At 43.5% G+C, this 23911-nt stretch overlaps 1 protein-coding gene across 1 annotated transcript in view; it reads right to left on the reverse strand.

Moving 5' to 3' along the window:
- LOC128748618 (collagen alpha-1(XXVII) chain A-like) overlaps positions 1–23911 on the reverse strand; it is a 65227-nt gene that overhangs the window by 35168 nt on the left and 6148 nt on the right. Inside the window, exons 3-8 of the mRNA XM_053847556.1 lie at positions 21964–23477; positions 18343–18396; positions 11321–11374; positions 9459–9512; positions 8627–8680; positions 1266–1310 (exon numbers count right to left, since the gene is read on the reverse strand). Coding sequence (XP_053703531.1) covers positions 1266–1310; positions 8627–8680; positions 9459–9512; positions 11321–11374; positions 18343–18396; positions 21964–23477 — 1775 coding nt within the window. The remainder of the gene's footprint in view (positions 1–1265; positions 1311–8626; positions 8681–9458; positions 9513–11320; positions 11375–18342; positions 18397–21963; positions 23478–23911) is intronic.

The following is a 23911-nucleotide window of genomic DNA, read 5'->3' on the forward strand; positions in this document are numbered from 1 at the left end:
CAGCTGGCTCGCTGCTCCTGACAACTGGCAGGCGCTCACTGCCAAACACTTGTTGGAGTTGCGATGATTCAGACTCAAGGTTCGACTCGGTGGGAAAAAGCGGGGAGTGTGAGGATGGACAGGACACAAGAGAAACACTTATTTTAATACTCTCCATGACGAATACGGGAACTCTCTTAGCTGCTGACGTCACATGACGATGTGCGAAAATGAGGGGAATATTCCACTCCTCTTTCCATGACTGTCGCATTTCTCTACGGCTGAGGGACGTTCATCAGCTTTGGATGCTTTGCTCTAATTCAGACACCAGATATTAACGCCTGACTGTGTAAAACAAAACATTCTTACAGTTAAATCATGACACATTGGTTTGGACGATGCCAAAGATTGTGGAGAGGACACAAAGGTTCCACAAAGCAGCTGTGTAATGGTTGAAAACTGTGTCACTGTTGGCCTACTTGGCCTGTTCGCATTATTTTCTCTCTCTCTGGCACCGTCGTCCAACTTCCTGGAGAGCATCACTGCAGAACGGCATGTTGGGCCAGATGTCTGTCCTCACTAGTGTTTCATAGCAGGCTAATCAAATCTGGCTGTTTCAGCGGCTTGGTGAGCGGACGTAAACACAGACACGAATGGACGGAGAGGTCTGCGGCCTGGAAGAAGACGATGAGCTGAGACCAAGGAAAATGAGCAATGACTCAGCCGTAAGGGTCGAAGTCAGCAGTGGGCAATTCCTTTTCCCAGGAGAACATGAGAAGAAGAAGGGCCACCGCATGACTGAAATATTGCGTGGCAAAGCAGAAATGTGGGCGATGATGATGGGAAATAATATGAAATATTGGGATGAACTAACGTTGGGAAATCTGTTATATAACAAAACATGTTGGGAAAAACTTACAAGCGAAGAAAAGCAAGGAGTGAAAATTGCAATATTGGAGGAAAATATGAAGGAAAGAACATATTTAAAGATTCTATCGTTAACATTATTATTGCTATTGTTGTATGATATTATTGTTAATATTATTTTATTGCTCTATTGCTGAGAAATTATTATGAACTATCATCAATCAGAAAGCACAAAACCTTTTTTTTTTAGAAGGAAAAAGTAAAAATTACCAAAACTCAATATCCATATACATACATATTGCGCAGAATGAATGTAGCTTATTAAAAATGTTCCACAACCACCAGCCTCAGGGCAAAGCTGAACTGAAGATAATGAGAAAAGCTTTCAGGTTAATTCTCTGAGAAGATAATAAACTTACTGGTTCTCCAGGTAGTCCAGGTGGACCGGGATGACCTCTCTGTCCCTATAGAGAGAAGCACATGATGTTTTTTTCAGTTTAAGTATTGAATTGACCAGTACTTCCTGCAACTCTGTGGGGAAAAAAAACAGTTTACAGTGAATATTATAAAAGGTGTGTGCGATGAGAGAACTTTTGTTCATTCCCAACTGTTAACACAAAAACCATCGACAGTCAAGTAGTGTGCCATATGCAAGGAATCAATCTCCTTGACTGTCAGGAGTTCAGACTTTCCGCTGGCTGCAGAGGAGACCATGCCAGGATCGTGGCATGTCCAGGATATAAATGCCTTCCTGTTTGAGTCAGATAGCAAGTTCCTCCCTCCGCCGGCCGAGCAGAGCGCCCCAAACACGAGCGTGACTTACTGCCTCACTGCAGTTCTGCTGACTTCGGCATCACAAACCACCCCCACAAAACAGCATGAGGAGAAAAGCTAAATCAAAGATGGTAAGACGGGCTCCTCCAGACCGCAGTACGGCTAAGACGGCGAGAGGGAAAGTAAAAAAAAATGGCGAAAAAACAAAATAAAAACAGAAGGGCATAGACAGAAAGATCTCTTGTTGTTCGGTTTTCCTAAACCACAGCACCAGAGTAGCAAGCCAAGACTCCCAGAGTTCCTGTAAACCATCTTCCCAGACGTATCGTCTGACTGCAGCCAGGGAACAAGACACTGCGCCCCTCCACTTATTATATTATATGATCTAAGATGAATGTTCCAAACAGGGAATACAAACTAACCATTAAAGCCCACATGTTTACTACACAACCAAGTTGTTCCTTGTTCACTCCAAGTGGCCAATGCTTTGCTCAGATCGTACTGAAATGCTAATCGTCATATTTTGCTGCAATTGGAACCTTATTTTAAAAACTAAATTAAATGAAGTCTGACAAGTTTTGCTTTCTGACAAGTTTCTACTTTTTAATTTGTAGCATTGAAAGGGCCTCCCTTGGTGACCATGACATTTGCAGCCAAAAAAGTTTTCTCACGACTGAACAGTCTTAGTGTTTGGGATCAAGACAACTCCAGCAAAGCATCGTTTGAAAATGTTTCTTTTGACCGAAAATATTCAGCAACAAATGCAATGGGGCCCGATTTTAAAAGGAATTAACAGGGCCGGAATATTACAGGCAACAAGGTGAAGTGTGGCATTTCACGTGTGCTTCACAGCAAGATGGTTGAGGGTTCGCTTCCAGGCAACCTCGGTCCTTTCTGGTTGGAACCTGTATGTTCTCCCCATGCTTGCGTGGGTTTACTCAGGGCACTCCAGTTACCTCCCACAGGCCAAAAAAGGAAGTACTCGAAATTGTCTGCAGGTGTGAATGGTCTCTGTGTGCCGTATGATAGGCTTCAGGATGCCCCTGCCTCACACCCAAAGTAGATGGAACAGGCTCCACCCCCGGACTCGCATAAGGGTCAAATGGTAAAAGATGAATGAATAGTCACTTCCATTGTACATTACCCATTCTCATGGACAGTAAGCACCTAATATGCCTCCTAGTAGGTCACCCCATTCTTTGAGCCTCCTATTCTGCCTTTAACAGCCCATGAGTTGCAAGGAAGTTCGCTGCATGTAACTTGCTGATACACAGAGTTCAAGGAGTGATCATAACCTCTGTGATGTGTCAGTACCAAGAGAGTACTTGTAGACAGAACACAGATACTGTAAACCCAAGTGTTGCTGCTTACGTTCCCACACAATGTGTGTTCAGTGAAACCTTTCCAACCTCAGCTCGACCACCTCAGATCCTTATCGACATTTCTAAAAGGCCGGTAAATGATTGGTAGCGTTCCCTCTGCTCTCTGGTCTGTGTTTACACGGCAACTTACTGTACTTAATAAGCATGTGTCCAATCGGATAAACTCTCCAGAATACTCCAGCGTGTGTGAAGGATCCAGTAGAAAGCTTTTAGAGGTTCACAACCGACAACACTTGGGAAGCAACTGAGGGTGGCGACTTTGTGTCACTATTTATTGACTTTCTCTCCAGGGTTGACCCACCGTATGCCAAAGTTAAGACAGTTCAGTCATACTTGGGTTTGTAGTTAAGTGTGTAGCACTTATCAATATTACAGATAATGTGGGGCAGAAGAATCAATTCATAGAGTCATGGATTCTCAGGATTATTACGCCGTAATAATAGCTGATACTCTGACAGTCACTCCAGTTCAGTGGTCAGTAACTCTAAAAAAAATAGAAGTAATTTAAGATAGTGTCACAGTACTAGGTTTTCTTTTATCCCAAGACTCTCACTGAGTTGTTCAACCATTGAAAGAAATGTAATGGAGTCACAGAGATTAGATCACGAACCAGTCTTGAGAAGAAATTTGGCGACAGAGGTGCTGCTGTTGGGAGCGTGATGGACAGCGAAGGAAATTGGCGTGGTGCGCTCTGTGGCTGAACTAATCAGGGAAACAAACCGACCATTTACAGTATATCCAGCTCTCTCCTCACTGAAACCACTGTTGACAGGAATTCAATACAATCCCTTCAGTGGCCTGCCGATCACTGAGCTTCCCACTCGCTCCGGACCCCTATCCCAACAAAGAGGGGCCTTTTATTTTTACAACCACAGCACTAATGGCGAGTGTATCATCCAGTAGTGCCTGTCGTGGGGCAACACCGTGGTAGCTTCTTAACTGTACCTCTCACCTCATTAATCCCTGCTTTCATCTTTCCTGCCTCTATAACTCCTAAATCTTTGCAGAACAGAGCCAGATGCTTGCCTAGAGGAATGGTCTGGCTATGTGCGTGTGCAGCATATACAGCACAACGTTGATGCTGCTAGAGGGAAACTGACAATGCACTGCTTTTGCAAGGAACAGCTTTGCTTCTCAGACAAAATGATGGTTCCAGTTGTTTTTTTCCACAATTACACTGATGATGAGCATCTGGGTTTTTGTTTGAAGAAGCTAAATGGAGAAAGTTGATGTTGGATGTTGTTGCTGCTGCGCTTCTGACAGATTAATATACTAGAAACCATGTTGTATAAATAAATACCGCAGCGCCTTCAGTTTGTTAGTATTGGATTTTGTTGGGGAGAAAATTGATCAGTGGAGTAACAACTAAATCATTTCGAAATGAAATGATATAAATGATTGTTTTCTCTGAGGTAAAACAAAAGACCAAAAACATGCTTCAATGAAACTTTATAATGTGTAGTGTGCTGATATAATGACATGTAGTGATGACGTTGTTTGCAACATAGATCTTGTCTATGCACCAATCTTTTTAACATAACTTTCAACAGTAAGCAAGTTGTTGAAAAAATGCAATAGTTTCGGAATAAAATTATGCATCTCACACCAACAATGCAGTCAAAGATGCAAGAGATAGTGGAATGATTTAAAAACAGCTGTTGATAGTTTGATATGAACCCGACGCTTCAGTGTCGCAGCACATGTTTTTGTTACATGCAATAATACTGTTTTCATAGTTTCTGTATAAGTGTAAAAGTCATTAAAACATATCCCCGCTCAATGGTCCAAATCAAATTTTCAGGTATTTTCGACCAGTTTCTGTTCATCCTGTTGACTGTATGGATATACTTTTCACAGTTTTCCACTCGACTGCCACCTCAAAAGACACACCTGAAGGTCAAAAATCACATTTTAATCATTCAAACAACCAAAAAAGGAAACAGCGAATGTCCTGAAATGTCCCCTGTAATAGGAAACACAAGCAACTACACATTAAAAAAAAGAGCCAGGCACTTAGGAAACTGTAACTCACTTCAGGTCACTACATTACCTAAGCACAGATGTAAAATAAACTGTCTGGTAAGAGTGGAACTAAATAAAAAGTAAACAAGCACAAATTTAATCAGAAGTGTATCCTAAATATGTCAAGTTAAATTAAGACAGAGTTTTAGTTTAACCCTGTAAATGCCTTGGTCACCCATCCATGGTCTTTTAACCATCAGGTCAATTTCTATGCCCTTAAATCTTTAATATTTACATATTTTCTGATGGACTAGTTCAATAAAATGTTACTTAAAAAATATCACAGTAGTGGCTGACAATGTTTCAAGAAAGTCTGAGACAGACATATGAGAAAACTTGGACGCGTGGCTGGTAATGTGGCCTTGTAGTTGAGGTTTGGCCCGCGAGCGTATCCCCTCTCCCTGACCCTGACTCACAGACTGAAAAACCATTCAGAGCCGACATGGTAGAACAAATGTTGTAACACAGCGGAACATGCCAGGCTTGTCTGATGGTGTAAAATCACACTCTCCTATCACACGTTCAAAGAGCCGCTGTTTTCTCCATTACACGTTTCCACGGAAAACCAACGGCTAGATACAAGAATCCCCAGTCAAAGTGTCGACTTCAGGTTTATTTAGGGCACGTATGGATGTAAGAGTAGAGGGGGGAAACACGGAGAACAAACACTGTTATTGTTTTAGTTTCCGAAACCACAACGGCAGAGTCAAACAAAAACAGCAGAGGAAGCCAAACACGCAGGAACGGACAACAAAGTGACACTTCAGTGTTTCACTGTGGTCTCGCAGTAGGGTTGGAATCATTCATTGACTTTTAATGCTAGAACATGGATGAGGTCACAAAAGCAGAAACTCGTACCATCACAATAGAAGTTTGGAATGGAAAACTACACTATTATGGGCTGAGAGATGCAATGGAAGCCTATACCACCATTGACTCATGTGTAGGATTCAACAAGATGTACCGAACTTATGTATTGATACATTTGATACACGATATATCACATTAATTTGCCACTACATCAATGTCTAAGGAACCAAAATTATGGGAAGAATGTTCCAAAATGTACTGAGGCCTATAGATACGTCTACGTATGAGGTTGACTGGCGATTCCTCTGACAATTCTGGGAGTATTGCTGACAAGATTCCCACCACACCATGACAGATACTTTCCAAACCCACTCAACCAAGTATATCAGCAGTCTTTTTCATGACTCAGAGTTCATGCTTGAGGCTAGTGATGATAAAGTAGGCCTTTCACCAACATGCTGCTTTCTTCAAAATGACAACTAAATCCACAAGCGCTGTAGTCTCAGCCTTGTTTCGAGGGTTAATAGAGGTCTCTTTGTTTATCCTGTCAGGAGCAAGTCAACCCCTTACAGTTAGTTTAACAAGTTTCCTCCACAGTCATCACATCTGCGGTTTACTGACCAGTACCCGAGGCACTTTCTGATGACGTCACAGGGGTTTGTGTTGGGGGGTGTTGACAAGGTTGCCATGCCAATAACCCCCCACCACACAAGAAGAGTGATTGTTCCGATAAGCTTGTTATGAGTTACGAGGTGTAACTGTACTTAACTAAATACCATTGACAGTCTTTCAAAGAGGTGTTAATTTACTGTGGATAAAAGTATGTTAATTATGATGCACAGATCTAGAGCTTCCTCCTGTTCATTCATGAGCGTGGTGCATTACCCTGCAGTTGCTCTCATGCCATGAACTGGTAGAATTTCAAAAAAAGAAAAATCTAATGAAAAGCACTAAAACCATCAATAGCTTTTCTGTCTATGACCTATAAGACGGAGCCATGGAGTTGGGGGACACTCACCTGGACTCAGTTAGTTAGGAAATTTGTAAATGTTTTCCACCAGCTTTACAGTTTCCATTGCGATTGAGTGTGTGAGTGACTGTGTGTGAGAACAAGTGGGGAGAGATATACAGAGCAGCAGACTCCTAACAAAAGCCACATGTGAGGCTTAAGGCTGTCGTCCAACCGGAGTCTGACACTGTTACCGAGGGCAGCGACGACCTGAGACAGCGGAGGCATGCGAGACGCCCTCACACGTCTGCTGGGGGTGAGGCACTTAACCCCTCTGTGTTGGAGAGCGCTTCTCACTCTTGGCCACGCTTAAAGAAAGTGCCTTCCTCAAGATGTCACCAATGATTTTTGGGCCATTGCCAGAGCAAAAAGCTCATTCTTGAAACAATCCACCATTGTTTTTTTTTTTTGACAGCTTTTTCAATTCAGGTTTGTATATGAAGTGGCATTAAGAAGCTTTAAATGTGGACATGCATGAGAAATGGACTGAAAGCAAATGCTAGATGCAACAGCAAGGGATGATTGAAGAAAACCCTGCATTAGTCTGCTGGGTTAAAACGTGAATTTATTTAAGTGGAGATGACAAATGAAACAGGAGGCTCTACGACTATAGTGAGACTTGCCATGATCCACACAAAGACAGCAGTGTCAGAGGTGTAGATGCACAGGATGTCAATGGGAGCCACTGGGATGGACCACAGAAGCGTAGGCAGGCCAGACTTGGAGAGAAAGGTTGGGTTCACTAGGATGTGGGTCGCATTGATCCCTGAGTTAGAGGGAGCTTTGTCATTTACGAGAGGCTTGGAGTAGAAGAGTGTGAAAGGAGGTGAGTTGATTTTGAAATGGGAAAACGAAGTACGTGCTCCTACACGAATCATGTGAATGGAACTCGTAGAGTGATGCAGGAATAAGAAATGAAATGTACACTGAACCTAAGGACCCTATAGTGAAGGCGTGAAACCTCAGTCGGATTTAAGATTTTCATTTGTATTTTTCACTAAGACGGTACGCTGTGATCCTGGACAAGCTGAGGCAGAAGTGTCCGGCGCTGACATCTATGGATCCACCCAAAATGTACTCACAGCACCAAATATTTTTTTAACCTAGTAAGAACTTTAAGCTAGTGACAGGCTGCTGTAATACATGATCTGGTTTTCAACAAAAGTACACACCAGGAGTAGAAGAACTGTGATTCATTTTCTTCTATTGTAAGCCATTGAGGACTTTAATATCCATTCAATTCAACAAACTAACGGTGGAAATGTGTGTCTTTTTTGTCCAGATGTCAAGTCACATTCCATTTCCAGTGAATTTGCAACCTCTGACTAGACGCAACAGCACATAAGGGCAAACAATGTGTTGTCACTATAATCCAAACACATACAGATACTGAGAAACCACGCAATCTTTCCACTTGGACCAACACTGACTGAGTGTGCTCACTCCACTCATCTAAAAGCTCCTCCCCAGTTTTCCCTACTCGACATGAATCATGCTGGGACTTTAAGCAAGAGTGAAGACAATGGTATATTTGTGTTTGAGTGAATGGGCCCCATCTTCTTTTCCTTGATGAGGTAAAACTCCCCCCTCTCCCTCCCTGTGACTCTGCCAACAGTGTGCTGGATCCAGTTAACACAGATGGAGAAAATGATGCTCACACGTCAAAAACACAAATGTAACACTGTAACAAACACCAAAGTTACGAAACTCATGCAAGCATTCATCTGTGGGGTTTCCCTGAAACCCTTTTTTTTTTTAGAGCTAGAACTCTTGGCGGCTTTACCTTTCGACCTGCTTGACCAGCCAGTCCAACTGGACCAATTATCCCTGAGTCTCCCTGCAACACAAAAGAAAGAGTCTCAAAATTGAACCAGCTTATCACTGTTATACAATAAATTGCTGGTGTGTGTGTTTACAAGTGTTTGTTTTCAGGGAAATATTGCCTTAAGGGCACATTTTTCTAGTGCCTGTATAGCAGTTAAAGCATATACTGTATGTTAACAGCGATCCTCAAACCTGAACCACAGAAAACACCTACTGTCTGTTAATGTAACTGAGGAGTCAGAGTAGAGAACGTACAGTGGCTAATCCAGCTGGCGCAGCACATAAAGTTGAGTCACAGTTCAACAAAGAAAGACTGCTGAACAAAGTACATTTGTAAATAGAAAATAGGTGTGAGTGGAACATTGAAGGTGTAGATGTGGTGGCACCCATGTGGAAATAACATCACTTATTTATTCTGCTTGTAGCTAAATAACAGCGGTAACTGATGACAAACAAGAAGTTGCCAACTAATGTAGTCGAGGTGTTCGATGCGGTTGTAAAACCTCACTGCTGAAAAGGCATTCTAAGCAAGGACTCCTTCATCTGAAGGACGTATGAAATCCTGATCTAGCAGAAGTCCATGACAGCTACATTAATCATAAAATTTCCAAGGGGTTTCATTTACATTTTTAATTACTGCAGCTTCACTTAGAGTGCTGATTCAGCACACAAGGAGAATGTAAGAGGAGAAATTCTAGAAAAGTCAGTCTGTAGAGTTTAGTGTTAAAACAAAAGGACAAAATTACAGTCATGCAATCTTTTTGTAAATGTACACTGCAGTGGAATAATACCTTCTCTCCTTTTGGTGCAGGACCAGGTGAGATTCCAGGATCTCCTTTTCTTCCCTGATCAAAACACAAACAAGTATACATGACTTTCAGTCTGTCAGACTCACTTGCAAGGTCACTGGTTTCTCCCTTACAGGGTGCAGCTCACGCCTGTCACTGACTAGGTCTATTTGCAGGTGACATATTCCCACAGTAAAATCTGCACACGTTTCGTCCGCAGCCACATTTCCGTGGGCACCATGCCACCGCTGGCCTCACAAGCCTCATTGTCAGCAGGTAACAATAATGGCACCGCAGCACATCAAAGCTTGGCGTCGGAAATTACACACAGCGCCAGCCCTGGCCCTCGGGGGGACCCCTGCTATTTACAACTTTGTTTCATTCCCTAATGATGAAAGGACAAACGTAGAAATCAGGGTGCACCCCTGGAGATCAAACACCGATGGCCAAATCCCTCTCTCAACACACCTGACAGGTAGAAGGAATCTGAGCCGCACCGATCCGCTTGGAATTTTCTGAGACATCCAACATGGCAGGGTTTCAAATATTTGTCTTGTAGGACTCTGCTTCTTGTGATCAGAACACTTGGCTGCGCAAAACGGGTCATGTTGGTTTGGGATATAAGTTTGGATCAAATATGTGGGGAGTTTAAGGGCTCCATCTCTTGAACTAGATGGAATACATTATCAAAAAATATGTATTTTACACAATGAATCGTGAAATAGTGGCGATGTTTCAGATGGATTCAGAAGGATTTAAAAAATTACTGTCATTATCTATATCACTTTCTCGTCATAATAGTTATATTTTACTCATAATAATTTTACACATAACCTTTTTAATTGATGAATTGATTTAATGTGAATTCTCTACATTCACAGCTGTATATTTTATTCATTATATTGAGTATCTTGCCCTCTAATAGTTTACTTGAAACCCTTCTACTAAACATACAAATTATTGTCTTTTATTTTATTTTATTTTATTTTTTGCTCACAACATATAAACTTCGATAAAATCTTGCCACTAAGATGTTGATAAATGCGCATCATAAAATAGCTCAGAACAAGAGAGAGAGGCTGTGGTGGACATGGCAGCCGGGGCACAAGGACACACTCTCGTCTCGCCAGGTGACCTCGAGAGGTCAGGGTTCCACATGCCGTTTCTCACACATGACATTTTTATAATGCACTTTAAATGCAAGAATAGCCGCTTGTTGTGTACTCATTACACAGTGGCAGAGGTCAAGGCTGTTTGCAGAGACACACATCAACCGAGTCAATCTGGCAGGGGAGGCGGAGAATTTGTCCATGCCGAGGTCACGTCCTGCTCCTTCCTTAAATTTAGACAGATTTATGTGACGTTCTCACTTTCCATCTCATAACGTCTTTCCATAGCGGGGTTTGCGTCGCTGGAATTTTTTAACCTTTGCTTTCAAGTGAGTTTTACTGAAGAGCAAAACATGACACAAATATAAAGAAAGAATGTATAGACGTGCACGAGACTCTCCATGTGTAAATAGTAAGTTAGTCATATTAGATTTCTGTCCACATTGCTTTGGTCAGCGGTACGATTAAGTGAAAAAAATGCCATCAATATGTGTCTATGTGAGTGTTTGTCTGTGAATATCCCCCCTGAGGCTGACTGGTCCAGGGTGTCCCCCTGCCTCTAGGCCACAACCTCCTTCCACTCCATTCAAGGAAGAAGTAGGAGTTAGTGAATGATCGAGATGTAACTTAAACCCTTCTGATGATGACAATGACCTTAACAGACTCGGCCCAACTCAATCAAATAACTCAAGACAGACTGAGAAATTGGTCATATCTAGTTTTTTCAAATCATTTTTACAGGTCACTACGTCTTACCTTGAGCCCAGGGGGACCAGGAGGCCCGGGTTTCCCGTGAGGACCAGGAGGACCCTGAACAGAAAACGCAAAGAGGGTTAGGAAAGGTACCCAAATTCGGCAATTCATCTTTTTCCACAATATCACAACGATTTTGACTGCTAAAATCCTTACAGTTAAACTGCTTCAATTGAAATTGAAACCAAAAAATGCCATATTTTGTATTTATAATGTGGCTATTTAAGTGTCGTGGCCTCTTGGTAAAATGAATTAACCTCTCCAGTTGGAGTTGGAGCGCAGTGTCTGCCTCTGTCATGAGACTTGACCCTCTACCCGGGGGGAGTGGAGGGTCCAGACGATCTGGAGTATCTCAGCTTTCATGCTCCTTTAACCTATTTTTCCTAAATGTAGAGTCTGTGAGTTGGGTGGTAAGGTATTTGGTTTTTGGTGCAGGGGGGGTTAAACCTATGGAAAATACAACTGTGTGAAGCTGCTGCTCCATATGGATGTGGTTTTCCTGTTGGCCCCGCGCTCCGAACAGAGGCCCCTGGCACCTTCAACACGCACACACAAACACACATTTGTCAAGCATCTTAATGAGTAACGCAGATAATCTCATAGCATAACATTTGGAATTCCTCTGCTGGTGAGGGCTTCTGTCCACATCAGCTGTAGCTAAAGGAAATGAAACACAACTGGGCCTGAGAGCAAAATAAAGACCTTCAGTGGCAGCACGCTGGAAATATGAAGCCATTCACACTGTCAAGAGGTCCTGGTGGGAGGCTTTAGGTGGGGGGGGGTCCTGAGTTCAGTGTCCATCAAAAGCTTTCATTTGATTTTCTCTTTAAAAATGACTTTTTGGAGAATGCTTGGAAGCTGCTCTGACAAGATTGTGGCACAATGAAGTCGGTGTTTGGGGGTTTCAAAGTGAACTTTAGATTGTTTACATCCACGGCTAAATTACTTTCAGCCCATAAGGAAACTTGGAGCAGTAAGTGATTACTGCAGTTTGCCAAGAAACTGGAGGCTTCGCCAGGTCACACTGCTGCGAGAAGATTAAATGATGCTGGTAACTCGCTCAATTTGTTGTTCAGTCGGAACACTTCATCGGTGCCGGGCTTATTGGCGAAATGGTCACGCTTTGGTTTGGGTTAGCGCGAGCTTTGAGCACCGCTGACACCGCCCCATGAACTTAGTATGTGTGCGTGTATACATAGATACGCACACACAAGCTAAATCTTAGCATGAGGAAAACACAATTGTAATACGGAAATGCAGATAAAAACTTCAGGAAAATACTTAAATATCACTAAACTCTTTTAAGATACCATTAAAAACTGTCATACAATCAGCTTAAAACCTCACGCCTGCTCTGCACGTGCTGCAACACCTTTGGGCCCCCTCACCTTCCCCCACGGACGCAAGGTCATGGGTCGAGCAAGTCAGTGCGAGCGGAAAAAGAGCCACGAGAGTCGGGTCAGCGGGTTTTACCGAGGTGAGTCAAAACAAATCATGGAGCCATTCTGCCCAAGATCATGTCTGCAGCATCATCCAGACCATCAACCCCATGGGGGGGTCCCCCCGGGAAGAAAACACGGTAATCTGAGGATTCAGCTGCTCAATGCATCTCAACAATAAAGGCTTTTGTGCGAAGTTGAAAAGCAGACATGCGGGTCGAGTGCAGACGTGATGACAACATGAATGCGTTTTGCTGCTACTGCTGTTTCCTGTCTTTGATGACAAGTGATTCACTGTTTCGGAGACGGAGTCTGTGAATGAGCAGGAAATTAGTCAGCGTGTTCACAGCTGTTACCTGACAGGAAATAGATCAAGCTGTTCACTCCTGGGAAGCTTAAAATGCATGTTTCGTCTCATCTGAAGTGGAGCATGTATTATCTTATCAGTAGCAGATTGATATGTCTGTTGTGCTCAGCAGCGTTGGGGCCGGGTTGTCCCGAGCCTCGCCACCTGTACAGCCACGTGAGAATGAAAAATAAGTCCCGTATTTTGATGGTGAAAACAAGATCTGGAAACTAGTTCATCTGATGCGTTTCTATAGAGAAGACAACAACTCACCTGATGTGACTACAGTTTTGTGCCCTAAACTGAACAAAAAAATGACTTAAACCCAAATAGAGAAACATAATAATCTAATTTAGGTGAGATTATCCTGGCTGGATTAAGATGGATCTCAGTGAAATTACTTAAAACGAAAGGACAGATGAGTGTCCAGATTATATTGCCTGTTTGCCAGTCAGATCCATCTGGCAGAAGGGAGGTTCAGGTATATTGTGCGATACAGTATGGGAGCTCTACTGGCAATTAAATATTTTCCCCAGAGAAAAATGAATTCCCTAAACATAAATGAGGTTGGAAATATCAGGTATGCTTCATTTTCATTTCACACACAATATACTTTTATTGGAGGGATTTAATAGCCTTTCGCCTGGCCATGCTAAAGTCCATGCAGCTGCTGTCAAAACCCAGACTGTGCTAAGGGAGGCTGTTGTTCCCGAAATAAACTTAAACAAACTAGACATTACATGCTTCTAAATTAGCCCCGCGGTTGACCACTGTTTTGGGCAGTTCACTGGTAGGCACGGGCTGGCATCAGCCATCTGTACAGGAGCCTCCTCTCAACATTGTGGTCCACTTTCCCCCAGCAGGTGTCTAATTAGAGAGGTGTGGGAGAGACGTCGATCAAACCATCAAACCATCAGCTTCTGAAAAAGACATTCCGGGGCGGCGCCGCGGTCATCACGCCGCTAGCTACAGCGGATGCATGCTATTTTTGCGTTTAACATGTACTGGAATCATGGCTACTAATGTTACATGTCGGAGAAACAGGGCCACTTCTGTCAGCGACGCACGTGCAGAATGGACCCAGAAAACCTGGGTATAGACAGAGAAGAGCTTCACTTCACAGGGCCGACCGCAACCCCACGTTCAATATTTGAGCTCATTTAATGGAATTTCCTGTAAACAGTGTCTAACTTGTAAAGACAGTTTAAATGCCTTAAATTCAGCTGTTGGACCGAGATAAAAGCCGACGTTGTAGAGAACGCCAGTCTGAAATAACCGGAAGAAGATTTAAGATCCCATTAGCCCAGCTTAACCACAGAGGAATTGGGGAAACATGTCACTGTTTGTTAAAGTCACAATCACATAGCCAGCAAGGCTGGATGGTGTGAAAGGAAAAGAATGTGCAGCAATTTGCTCATAAATCGCGCAAGAACAGAAGCCAGCGAGACAAATTAGCTACGAAGGGATGTTGAAAAGCCATTTGTATGAATTTAGCTGCTTAGGAGTTACACTTGTAACAGCGTAATTGAGTTTATTAGAGGAAGACAAGCTGAAAATTAGAGTGTGATTTGTATGTTGGGGAGAATAAAAACGTACATTACTGCAGCCAGAAAATCTGCTGCTATAACATAGTGGAAGGCCTACTTTCGTTTTCCATTGATGCTGCATTGTAACACTATATCACTGAAAGTATTTGCTCACCAGCCTTGACTCACATATGAAGTGAAGTGCCGTCCCATTCCTAACCCACAGGGTTCAATACGATGTCGGTCCACCTTTTGCAGCTATTACAGCGTCTGCTCTTCTGGGAAGGCTGTCCATGAGGTTGAGGACTGTGTTTATAGGAATTGTGGGTAAAAAGGGCAGAGACTTTTATACACGGAAACTGAAAGAGCAACTGACTACAAATGTTCATGTCAAAGGGATGAACATTTTATTTGAGAAAAAAAATGATGGCCGAAGTATTTTACAAAAAGCATTATCCATTCTTTGTGCATTCACACTAGTGGTGGTGAGCGAGAACTATAGCCATATCTGCCCTCTGGCAGACTGACGGAAGCACAGCTGCTGATGTGCAACCACCAACCAGACAACCAATCCTCTCTAAACCCATTAGAACCATTCTGCCACCGCCACCATTGACGCCTCTTATATTAACATAACGCATGAGCCAACTTCTGACTAGCGGATATGTTCTCTGATTGAAGACATGACAGAACTTGGAATGGGGGGCTGAGTCATACCGAAGAGTCAAAGGTCTGCAGGACTTCCTTCTCACACCATTCCACCAGTGTCGTCTTTACACACACCCACAACCATAGTCCACCTGAGGAGTCAGCACTGTGCGCAGACACCGCTCGCCATAAAGACAGCATCTCACACTAACGTGTAGGGATCAAAGGTCAAGGTTCATGGGTGGTGCTCGGCTAGCTCAATGGTGCTCTGTATGTCATCATGCCGACTTCCAGTAATCCTGGGCTACGAGAGGTCAAGCAAAGAAAATGAAAGAGCACCACAATCTCACATAGGCTTTTTTTCCCCCAATTTTCCCCACAGCAGCTGTGAGCCTACAGCCACTTGATTCGGATTTCAGTTAAAAAAAAAAAAATCTTAAAACCATGTGTTTATCAGGGACCGTCTGCAAATTCTCATCCATGTGTTTTCACCTTCACACACAGCCACACATGGCACCCGTAATTAAACTTGATAAATGCTTTTGTTTACAGGAAAAGCTCCATAATCTGTCTCAGTCTTTATGTAGGCAGGTCATAAAAGCAGCCGCCTCGTATGTCTGCGCTACACAGCGTGGGATTTGTGTAGTGGTTTACATACGGGACACATATACAGCAGTGTGTACGTGCGTGTTAAACAAAACAACTGTGTGGTCAGAGGCAGACACTGGTGGCATGTTTGTGTGTGACCCCTCTTAAAGTGGCATCGAAACCAATGGCCTTTACAAGTGTTTAGTTTGAGAGCCTTGTTTTCATTGTTTGCACTTTGCAAACCAACTCCTGCTACCCAACATGCCACAAGAGGCTCAGCAGCTGGTTGACTGTGGCTAAGAAAATATTCCTCAGTATGTGTTGATAATACAGGCGATTGTAGTTTAAGACGAGTACTGACATGATTTGTACAAAAGCTGAAGTTCCAGAGACATTGAGTCGTGACGATGGTTTAGGGAAGCAGTCAAAACTCTGAATTCCCTTATAAGTCATCAGTGTTTTAAAGTGATGGGGTGGTAAATGACAAGACAGCGTCATGTGCAAGAACACTGCTACGACTGCGTTTGCCGTTCTTGCTAGTGATGTGATGGATAGATGAGGTTTCATGAAACAGTGTCCTGATCTGCTGTATAATGTTTGGACTTGAACAACAGAGAAAGCCAAGAGCGCATCCAGTGGCCTCTGAAACTACGGACTCTGTTTCATCAACTGTATCATGATACCTCATCGACCCATCACTAGTTCTCGTGGGAGTGGGAGTGACAGTTGGGTTTCATATAAGTGACTGTGTTTGCAATCTCAGTCTGTACTTTTATTTGGGATTGAACTGAGGGGGGGAAGACTCGGTGTATCTCCTTCACAAATATCATGGTTGTCTGTATGTACGTCTACGGCTGAAGCAAGTCCAAGTCATGGCCCGAAAAATATATATATAATCACATCAGGACTTTAACAGGGAATAAGAGTGCAGATTGTGGAGTCTTCATTTGAAATAGATTATATGTGACTAATGCCAAAATACAAAAATGGCCCTCTGCCTTATAATACAAGTGCGTACATCCAACCACTGTCACCAAACAACCTCCCATCTTCGTGTTCAAGATTCATTGTTGACATTTCTAATATTTCTAAACTGCTTAGCATCACGATAACATCATGAAAGGTGAGTGATTTTTCAGCTTTATGAGAAATTTCCATTGATAATGAGAGAATAACTTTAGGCTAACTACATGAGCCGTAGCACTTGCAGGCCACACAAAATGACTTAGTGGGTCAGCTTTGGCCCCCAGGCCTTGAGTTTGACACTTGATCTTAGGGAACCATGAATAGATTTTGTGACTCACAAAAGCCCACAAAAATGCTTGGGCAGTAAAAATGAAGCTACCGGAGAATGTGCAACTGGGTAAATACAACTTAGATCTACGCCATAAACACTCCTTGCTCTAACTGGATTAACTTATATCGGGTGGCAAACGTGAGGTTCGTTCCACTCAAAGTTGATATTGATCTCCTGATATCCACCTCAGCGAGGCAGATGTTGTGCCAGTGGAACCAGAGCTGGGATTGGAGGAGGTGCTACAGTTTAAACAGCTTTAATCAGAGCCAGACAAAGAACTCCTTATACATCCGCAGAAGAGGGGGACTACAGAGACCTCCACTCAGGACTGTCTCAGATAGACACAAGCGCAGGGGAAACACACACCACACAACACACATACAACAAATACCCACGCATGTAAATACAGGCAATAGCCTTTTCCTCACGGCTCTGGACCACATCAAGGTGTTGACCTCCTGTTCAGGACTGCGATGTTGAGTGGCAGTTAAACTCTGGCAGATGTGAACACCATTACTTTCTGTTTAAATAAACACAGTTGACTGGATCCCTTCAGTCTTCAATATTAGTCAGTATTTAATCGGCTGTATCCATTTTAATGTCTATCAGCAACTGGTTACTTCTGGTTGCCATCTTAATCACGGCTGACCAACACTAGTGGGCCTGCCATATTTATCGGGCCTAACAATAGAGAGGAGAACAGACGGACTGAATTACACAAAGCTCCAGGAACCAGAGTGTATCCTTTTAACTAGTGCAGAGAAAGAGACCTTTCATATGTCCAGGATGGGATTCCCAAGAAGGTGCAGCCTGCTGCAACACAGGGAAGAAAGTCCAGCACAGCCACGTGTTCTCTGTCTGTTTACAGTGCTTTTATTAGGCATCCTGTGGCACAGGCAGTCTTTTGAAAGGCCGTCTTTATAGGAGCTTTCCTGTTTATGCTGAGGGGTGGGAGGTCACCGCTCACAGGCCCGTGCTGAATATGGTCAATCTTGCCGGCATAGGAAAAACTCTGTGTGAGTGTGTGTGCGTGTGTCAGCCAGGTGATAGAAAGGATTTAAAGTGACAGGGGAGCCCAGTCGATTGTAACTTCAGCAAAGGATGCCTTTAGAATGGAACACTCTGATGCCAGAATTCTCCTCTGGGTATAATACTTGTAGCTGGAGGTGTTCAGGACTCACCCGAGGACCCCTTTTCCCAGCCAAGCCTGGTTTCCCCGGAGGTCCCTGAAGTCCCTGCAAACAGACAGTTATCAATGAGTCTCCACTGATACCACAATGACCTTCCTATCTAAGCCGGCGGTTCATTAAGGTTGCTGTTTCCACTGTAAACACACGCAGCGGCGCACAGTCACAAAAACCAACACCTTTTCGGTAATTCCATCTTACTGAATGGAGGGTATTTGTCAAGAATTTCAGAGCCTGCATGTCAGGAAACCCGGGTAATAACAGGTCATTTCCTGCTCCACATCGTGCCCCTTGTGTGGTTTAATCATGCTGAATGGTTTTCTTTTAATCAAAATATAGGAAAAAGAGAAGCGAGGGAAATAGTGGTTGTGGTAGCACAGACTCATCAAGAGCAAACTGTGCGGTGAAGGATGGTCATTTGAAGCGACATTATGTAAGTGAGTAAAGTTCAAAACAGGATCTTAATGTTGCCTTTTGCCAAGCTAGGACAGTTACCAGACACGTTTGAAAGTCTCAAAGATGCGATGGTTTGAGGTCTTATGTGAGCTGTCTCCAACAGTAGATTCAAGCTAGCGCCTTTTAAATGGTTGGTATTATTATGAGCTTTGTTAAGTAATGTGTGAGCCATGTGAAAATATGTTGCAAGGATTTAAAATAAAACAAAAATCACATTAGTGGAAATGTGAAATTAAACACAAAAAATAAACACTAGTAACGTTTATTGAATTTCCCAACTGTAGTAAATTTGATGTTCCGGGGACCATATATTTCAGTATATTATTGTGAGAGGGTTGGAAATTGTAGTCATTTCACAAGTCTATGAACTCAAACAGACAAGCAAGACAATTGGCCGTCAAGCACCGTGCTCTGACAGCTACAGCCACTGTGTGACATACCAGGCCGCTCTGTGGTTTATATTCGCTGTCAGGATCATAATTGGCACCCCACTATGTCCTACAGGATGACCTCCAAGGTTGAGACCACCCCTATTGTTTCAGGTGGTGCGCTCTTTGGTGGCCTGTTGGACCTGTCAACGTCAACACTCACCTCGGTCCGTTTTCACACTTCCTCCCCCTCCTGTGTTTGTTTACTTCCTACTGTCCTTTCTTCTTAGCACCTGTCCATCTTTGACATGCTGCTCTCTTTTTCGGGGACATTTCTTGGACCACATTCCGCAGTAAGTTGCCTCAATTTGCCAACACTGAACAGCCTCGATATTCCAAAGTAGTACGACGGGTAGAAATCTGTCTTTCATTCACCCAGAGAACATAACTTTGGAATGAAGATGCATGCGGAAATCTGACTTTTTGTGTTCTTACTTTTAACAGACATGTTTCATACTGGCATCACAATAGCACCAATGAATGTGTTCATTTCATGACAGCAGATGTGATGTGGCAGGAGTGGCATACATCGGTATTGATATTGAGACAATGGATATTGGCAAAATGTCAATGTCAGACATCCCTCATTTAAACTCAATTTTCACCATATATCACTCGCGGCATTGTGAAGTATTACCTTGTTACACGAGAGATTTAATGGTCATATACGAGTCTCTGGTGAAGTATTTAGTACCTAGTAATCATGAGAGCTGAGAACTACAACAAGAACAAGAGCCAATATTTCAGGTGCAAAAACAAACGCAAGCTTGCATCCTTGAATGGGTAATGTCTTTTACAGAGAACATAAATGTGCTGGCTGTTAACTCTACCTTTCTGTGCCACGTGAGAGATGGAGCTTTATTAATGTGCACTCATCTCAGTCTAAAACCTCTTCAAAGAGATGATTGGAATCAATGAGAGAAGAAGACTAAAACAAACTATCATTGACTTACCAATCTATATATAAGTCATCACTCACAATCGATACAATCTTATTGAGTAGTTGACAAACAATACTGCTTTAGAAGTGGGACTCCGTCTGGAGTCTGCATCGATTCTGTCTTTCAGTAAAAGACACTTAAGGCAGGCCGAGTGATGACGGACAAAACAAGTGACCGGAACCTCAATGAATGCGTTTCATTGAGTGCTTGCCTCCAGATTTCCTTAAATTTGTAGTTGTTAAGAAAGGGCACAGACAGCCGGACGAGCTGCTGAAAAGGAAGCGACTCACAATTGACCATATAAACCTGAGCCAAAGCAGCAGTGAATGAATGAATCCATGACTTATCATGGTGCTAGATCAGGGACAGCTTGCATTGGCATTGAAAAAATATGTATTGGCTGGAAAAAAAAAGAATATAGGAATTGAAAAACGGAATATTGGCATTTTTGTAATAAGGTTGAAAACGAGAACGGTATTAAATATTTCTATATTTATTTTTTCTGCCAATATTCTCTTTTCAATGCCTATATTCTGTTTTTCAGTCAATATTCTTTTTTTTTCAATGCCAATGTAAGCTGTCCCTGTTCTAGCTCCATGACTTATTAGCCTGGAGAACCAAGTATGGGCCTAAGTGAATGGTTTTACCATTAAACAGGTTGAAAACTGCAATGTCAGACAGTAAACTACATCAAAAGACACCTGCATCACCCTGATGTCTTTTCTATGGCAGATGACAGCCCCACTCAATTGAGATTGCAGGTAGAGCTTTGAAAATAGCAGCAATTCTGAGTGTAATAATAGTCGACCGAAGTGAGGACATGACTGCAGAGGCAAATTAGTCCACCCGAGACACTGCAATCGGCAATTTGGTGCTGTGAATTACAGAGCACCGCGCAGGACGAGCCAGGAACAGGAATCAAACACAAGGGCCTTAGAGCATACACGGAAATCATTTGAGGGTGATTCAATGAAAAGAAACACAACAATGACAACACGGCCTAAACAGCTGTTTAGCCGACATCAAATAAGACATTCAGATCACTTCGGTGCCCTGTGAAGTTAGGTGTCTGTGGAAAAAGGTGGGGAAGGATCTGACTCAGTGTTTCCGCCCCCAGTGATTAGGTCCCTGTCCGCCTTTCCGCTTGTATTGGGATGCTGAATGATGGTGTTTGCTGACTACTTTGACCCTTGACCTGGCTTTGAAGGAGTGCCATGTGACCTCCACCAGCCCTCTATGATGAAGGAATCTGGTGCGGAGACGGCAAGGCGTCAGACCTGACACACCCAGCCTTTAGGGTTCCGTGCACCCAGCAGGAAAAGAAAGAAGGGATTAAAAGTTGGACTTCTAACCTGTGTGGGAACCTGGGTGCACTGCCATCTTGACCTAAAGAAGATGTGGCCGCTCTCTTTTTTCAATCAACATCAGTTCAACAGTGACCGGCACTTTGACTGAGAACTAGCGAGTCAACGCAAATTTGCAAAGAGCCATCCACATGCTTATAAACTCGCTTTACTACAGGGGCTCCTTTTGACTGTGCAATGAACTCACCTTAGGAAGGTATGAGGAAGGTAAGAGCAGTCAACTATGGACATAAAAATTCATCTCGACCCACAAATGAGGGCTATATTCCAGCATTTCAAACATGAATCTCAAAAACCTATAAAGACCTGAGATATGAGGAAGAATCATGTGCAGTTATCACAAAAATATTGTGCGCTTCTTCCCTTCTGTGGTGGAGCTTATTGGATTTACCGCAAGATACATGAGGCAGCAGACAAGTGGCTTACCGGCAGGCCTGCATCTCCTTTCTGTCCGACAGGTCCAGCTAATAAGGAAAACTGGGTTGGTGGCAGATCCCAACTTTGGAAGCCGTCGGTGGCAGCCGGTGTTACAGTTACTGCATCAAAAGAGGGTCGGGTTGGCTGTGGATTCGGCGGAGCCTTGGCGGTTTTGGGTTGCTTCGTCGGCTTGGGGGTCTGTTTGATATCTGTCTTGAAGGGCTTGGTAGTAGTCGCTTTGGGTATCGTTGATTTTGACGGTTTGGCCTTGGGTATCGCTGGCTTGGGAAGGGCATCTTTCACGGTGTTTGGTTTAGGTTTAGGTGGAGCGGCTTTTGGTGATGTGACTTTGGGCTTTGCTTGTGTTTTTGTTGCTTTAGTGGGTTGTGGTTTCTTTGGAACTGGACCTTGGTCAGCTAGGATGGGGTCAGGCCTTTTCTTGGTCGGTTTGGAAGTGGCAGGGGTGGTTGGTTTCTTTTTTTCTTTTGACACGCTTGGCTTTTTTGTGCTGGATTTCAAGGTAGGGTTGGTAGGTGTAGGCTTGGTGGGTGTCTGTTTTGTCGTCTTAGAGGTGGACGGTCTTGGCGTTGGTGATTTTGTTGGCGCTGCTTTTGTCCTGAGTGGTGCAGTTATAGTTATTGTCCTTGCCTTTGGGGTTGGGGAGGCAAGTCCAAACTGGGGTGAGACTGGCATCATTGTTCCTCGAACAGGTGTAGGGATGGTCACAGGGCTGGGCTTTACTGATTGGGTGAGCTCCACAATTCTGACGGCCGAAGCAGCAGCAGCAACACTTTTAGCTAGGCTTAGTTTTGTGGACTTCTTGGCCGTTTCTGGGCCATCACTCTTAGGAGTAACCACAGTGGCTGTTAGGTTAGTTTGTCGTGGTAAGACGGGCAAGAGGGGAGGGAGATTCTGCCTGTACGTATCTGCTTCCCTGCACTGTTTCTTAATGTACCTGCAGTAGTTGTGAGCTGCCTGTGCAGATGGGACCAGGTCAAACTGGCAGATGGCTCCTTCGAAGTGTGCTGAAGTTTGTTGTTGACTTGACCGCCCCAGAAGAAAGGAGCCCTGAAGTTCTGGAGTTGGTCCCTCATCACTATCCCACCCAAAGTCTGCATGAACACTCTGCTCTCCGCAGGAGGCATAAAGAGTCACTCTCTGTCCTTTAATTTCAATTGCCAGCTGGTGCCACTGGCCATCATGGGGCTCGTAAGGCAGTGCTACCGAGCTATTGGGTCCTGTATGAAGAACAAGTTTTCCTGGCACAAGCTGAAGGCCAAGCAGCAGCTTCTTGCGGCCTGAGAGCAGCGTGAAGAGAAAGGCATTGTTGACACGGTGCGAGCGCAAACTCAGGACCAGTGCCACATTGGGCCAGAAAGATTTAGGGAAGACAGAGTGAAATGGCCGTTCGATGTTAGCCTTTTGGTTGAGGATGATTCCAGATCGAAATGGAATGACTCCTGTGGGCACCAGTCGTGATGGCTTCTCTCCCTTAAGCCCCAAATGTTGCAGAATGTCCACATCTGAAAGGAAAGGACGATCAGTATCAGTTAAACATTTCAACACTTTTCGGACAGCAGTAAACACATACGTAAAAATAAACAAATAAATAGGAGGTGAATTTAGATGAAGTTCAAAGGTACATTTCTTCTAGGTTGAAATATCTAAAAACCACCCTGCAGTTTCCCTTTAAAGTGACACCACAAACTCACTTCCTGTTGCCAAAACCTCATGAGTGGTTACGATTTGCTCTGTCAAAAAAATGCTACAGTAGGTTGTCTGGTGCAGAGAAGAGCCAAAATAAATATATATTTTGACCGAAAAGTTTTAGAAGGAGATCTTAGTTAAATGTCCTCTGTAAGATTGACAAAGTGTTTTTTTGTTTTAAATGTCAGTGGTTCCCCCACGTCAATGTAGGATATTGTTTTGACCACAGGCCTGCAGACATGATATTGAG

This window comes from Synchiropus splendidus, chromosome 1 (assembly GCF_027744825.2).
Source record: "Synchiropus splendidus isolate RoL2022-P1 chromosome 1, RoL_Sspl_1.0, whole genome shotgun sequence".
In the NCBI taxonomy this organism is placed as follows: domain Eukaryota; kingdom Metazoa; phylum Chordata; class Actinopteri; order Syngnathiformes; family Callionymidae; genus Synchiropus; species Synchiropus splendidus.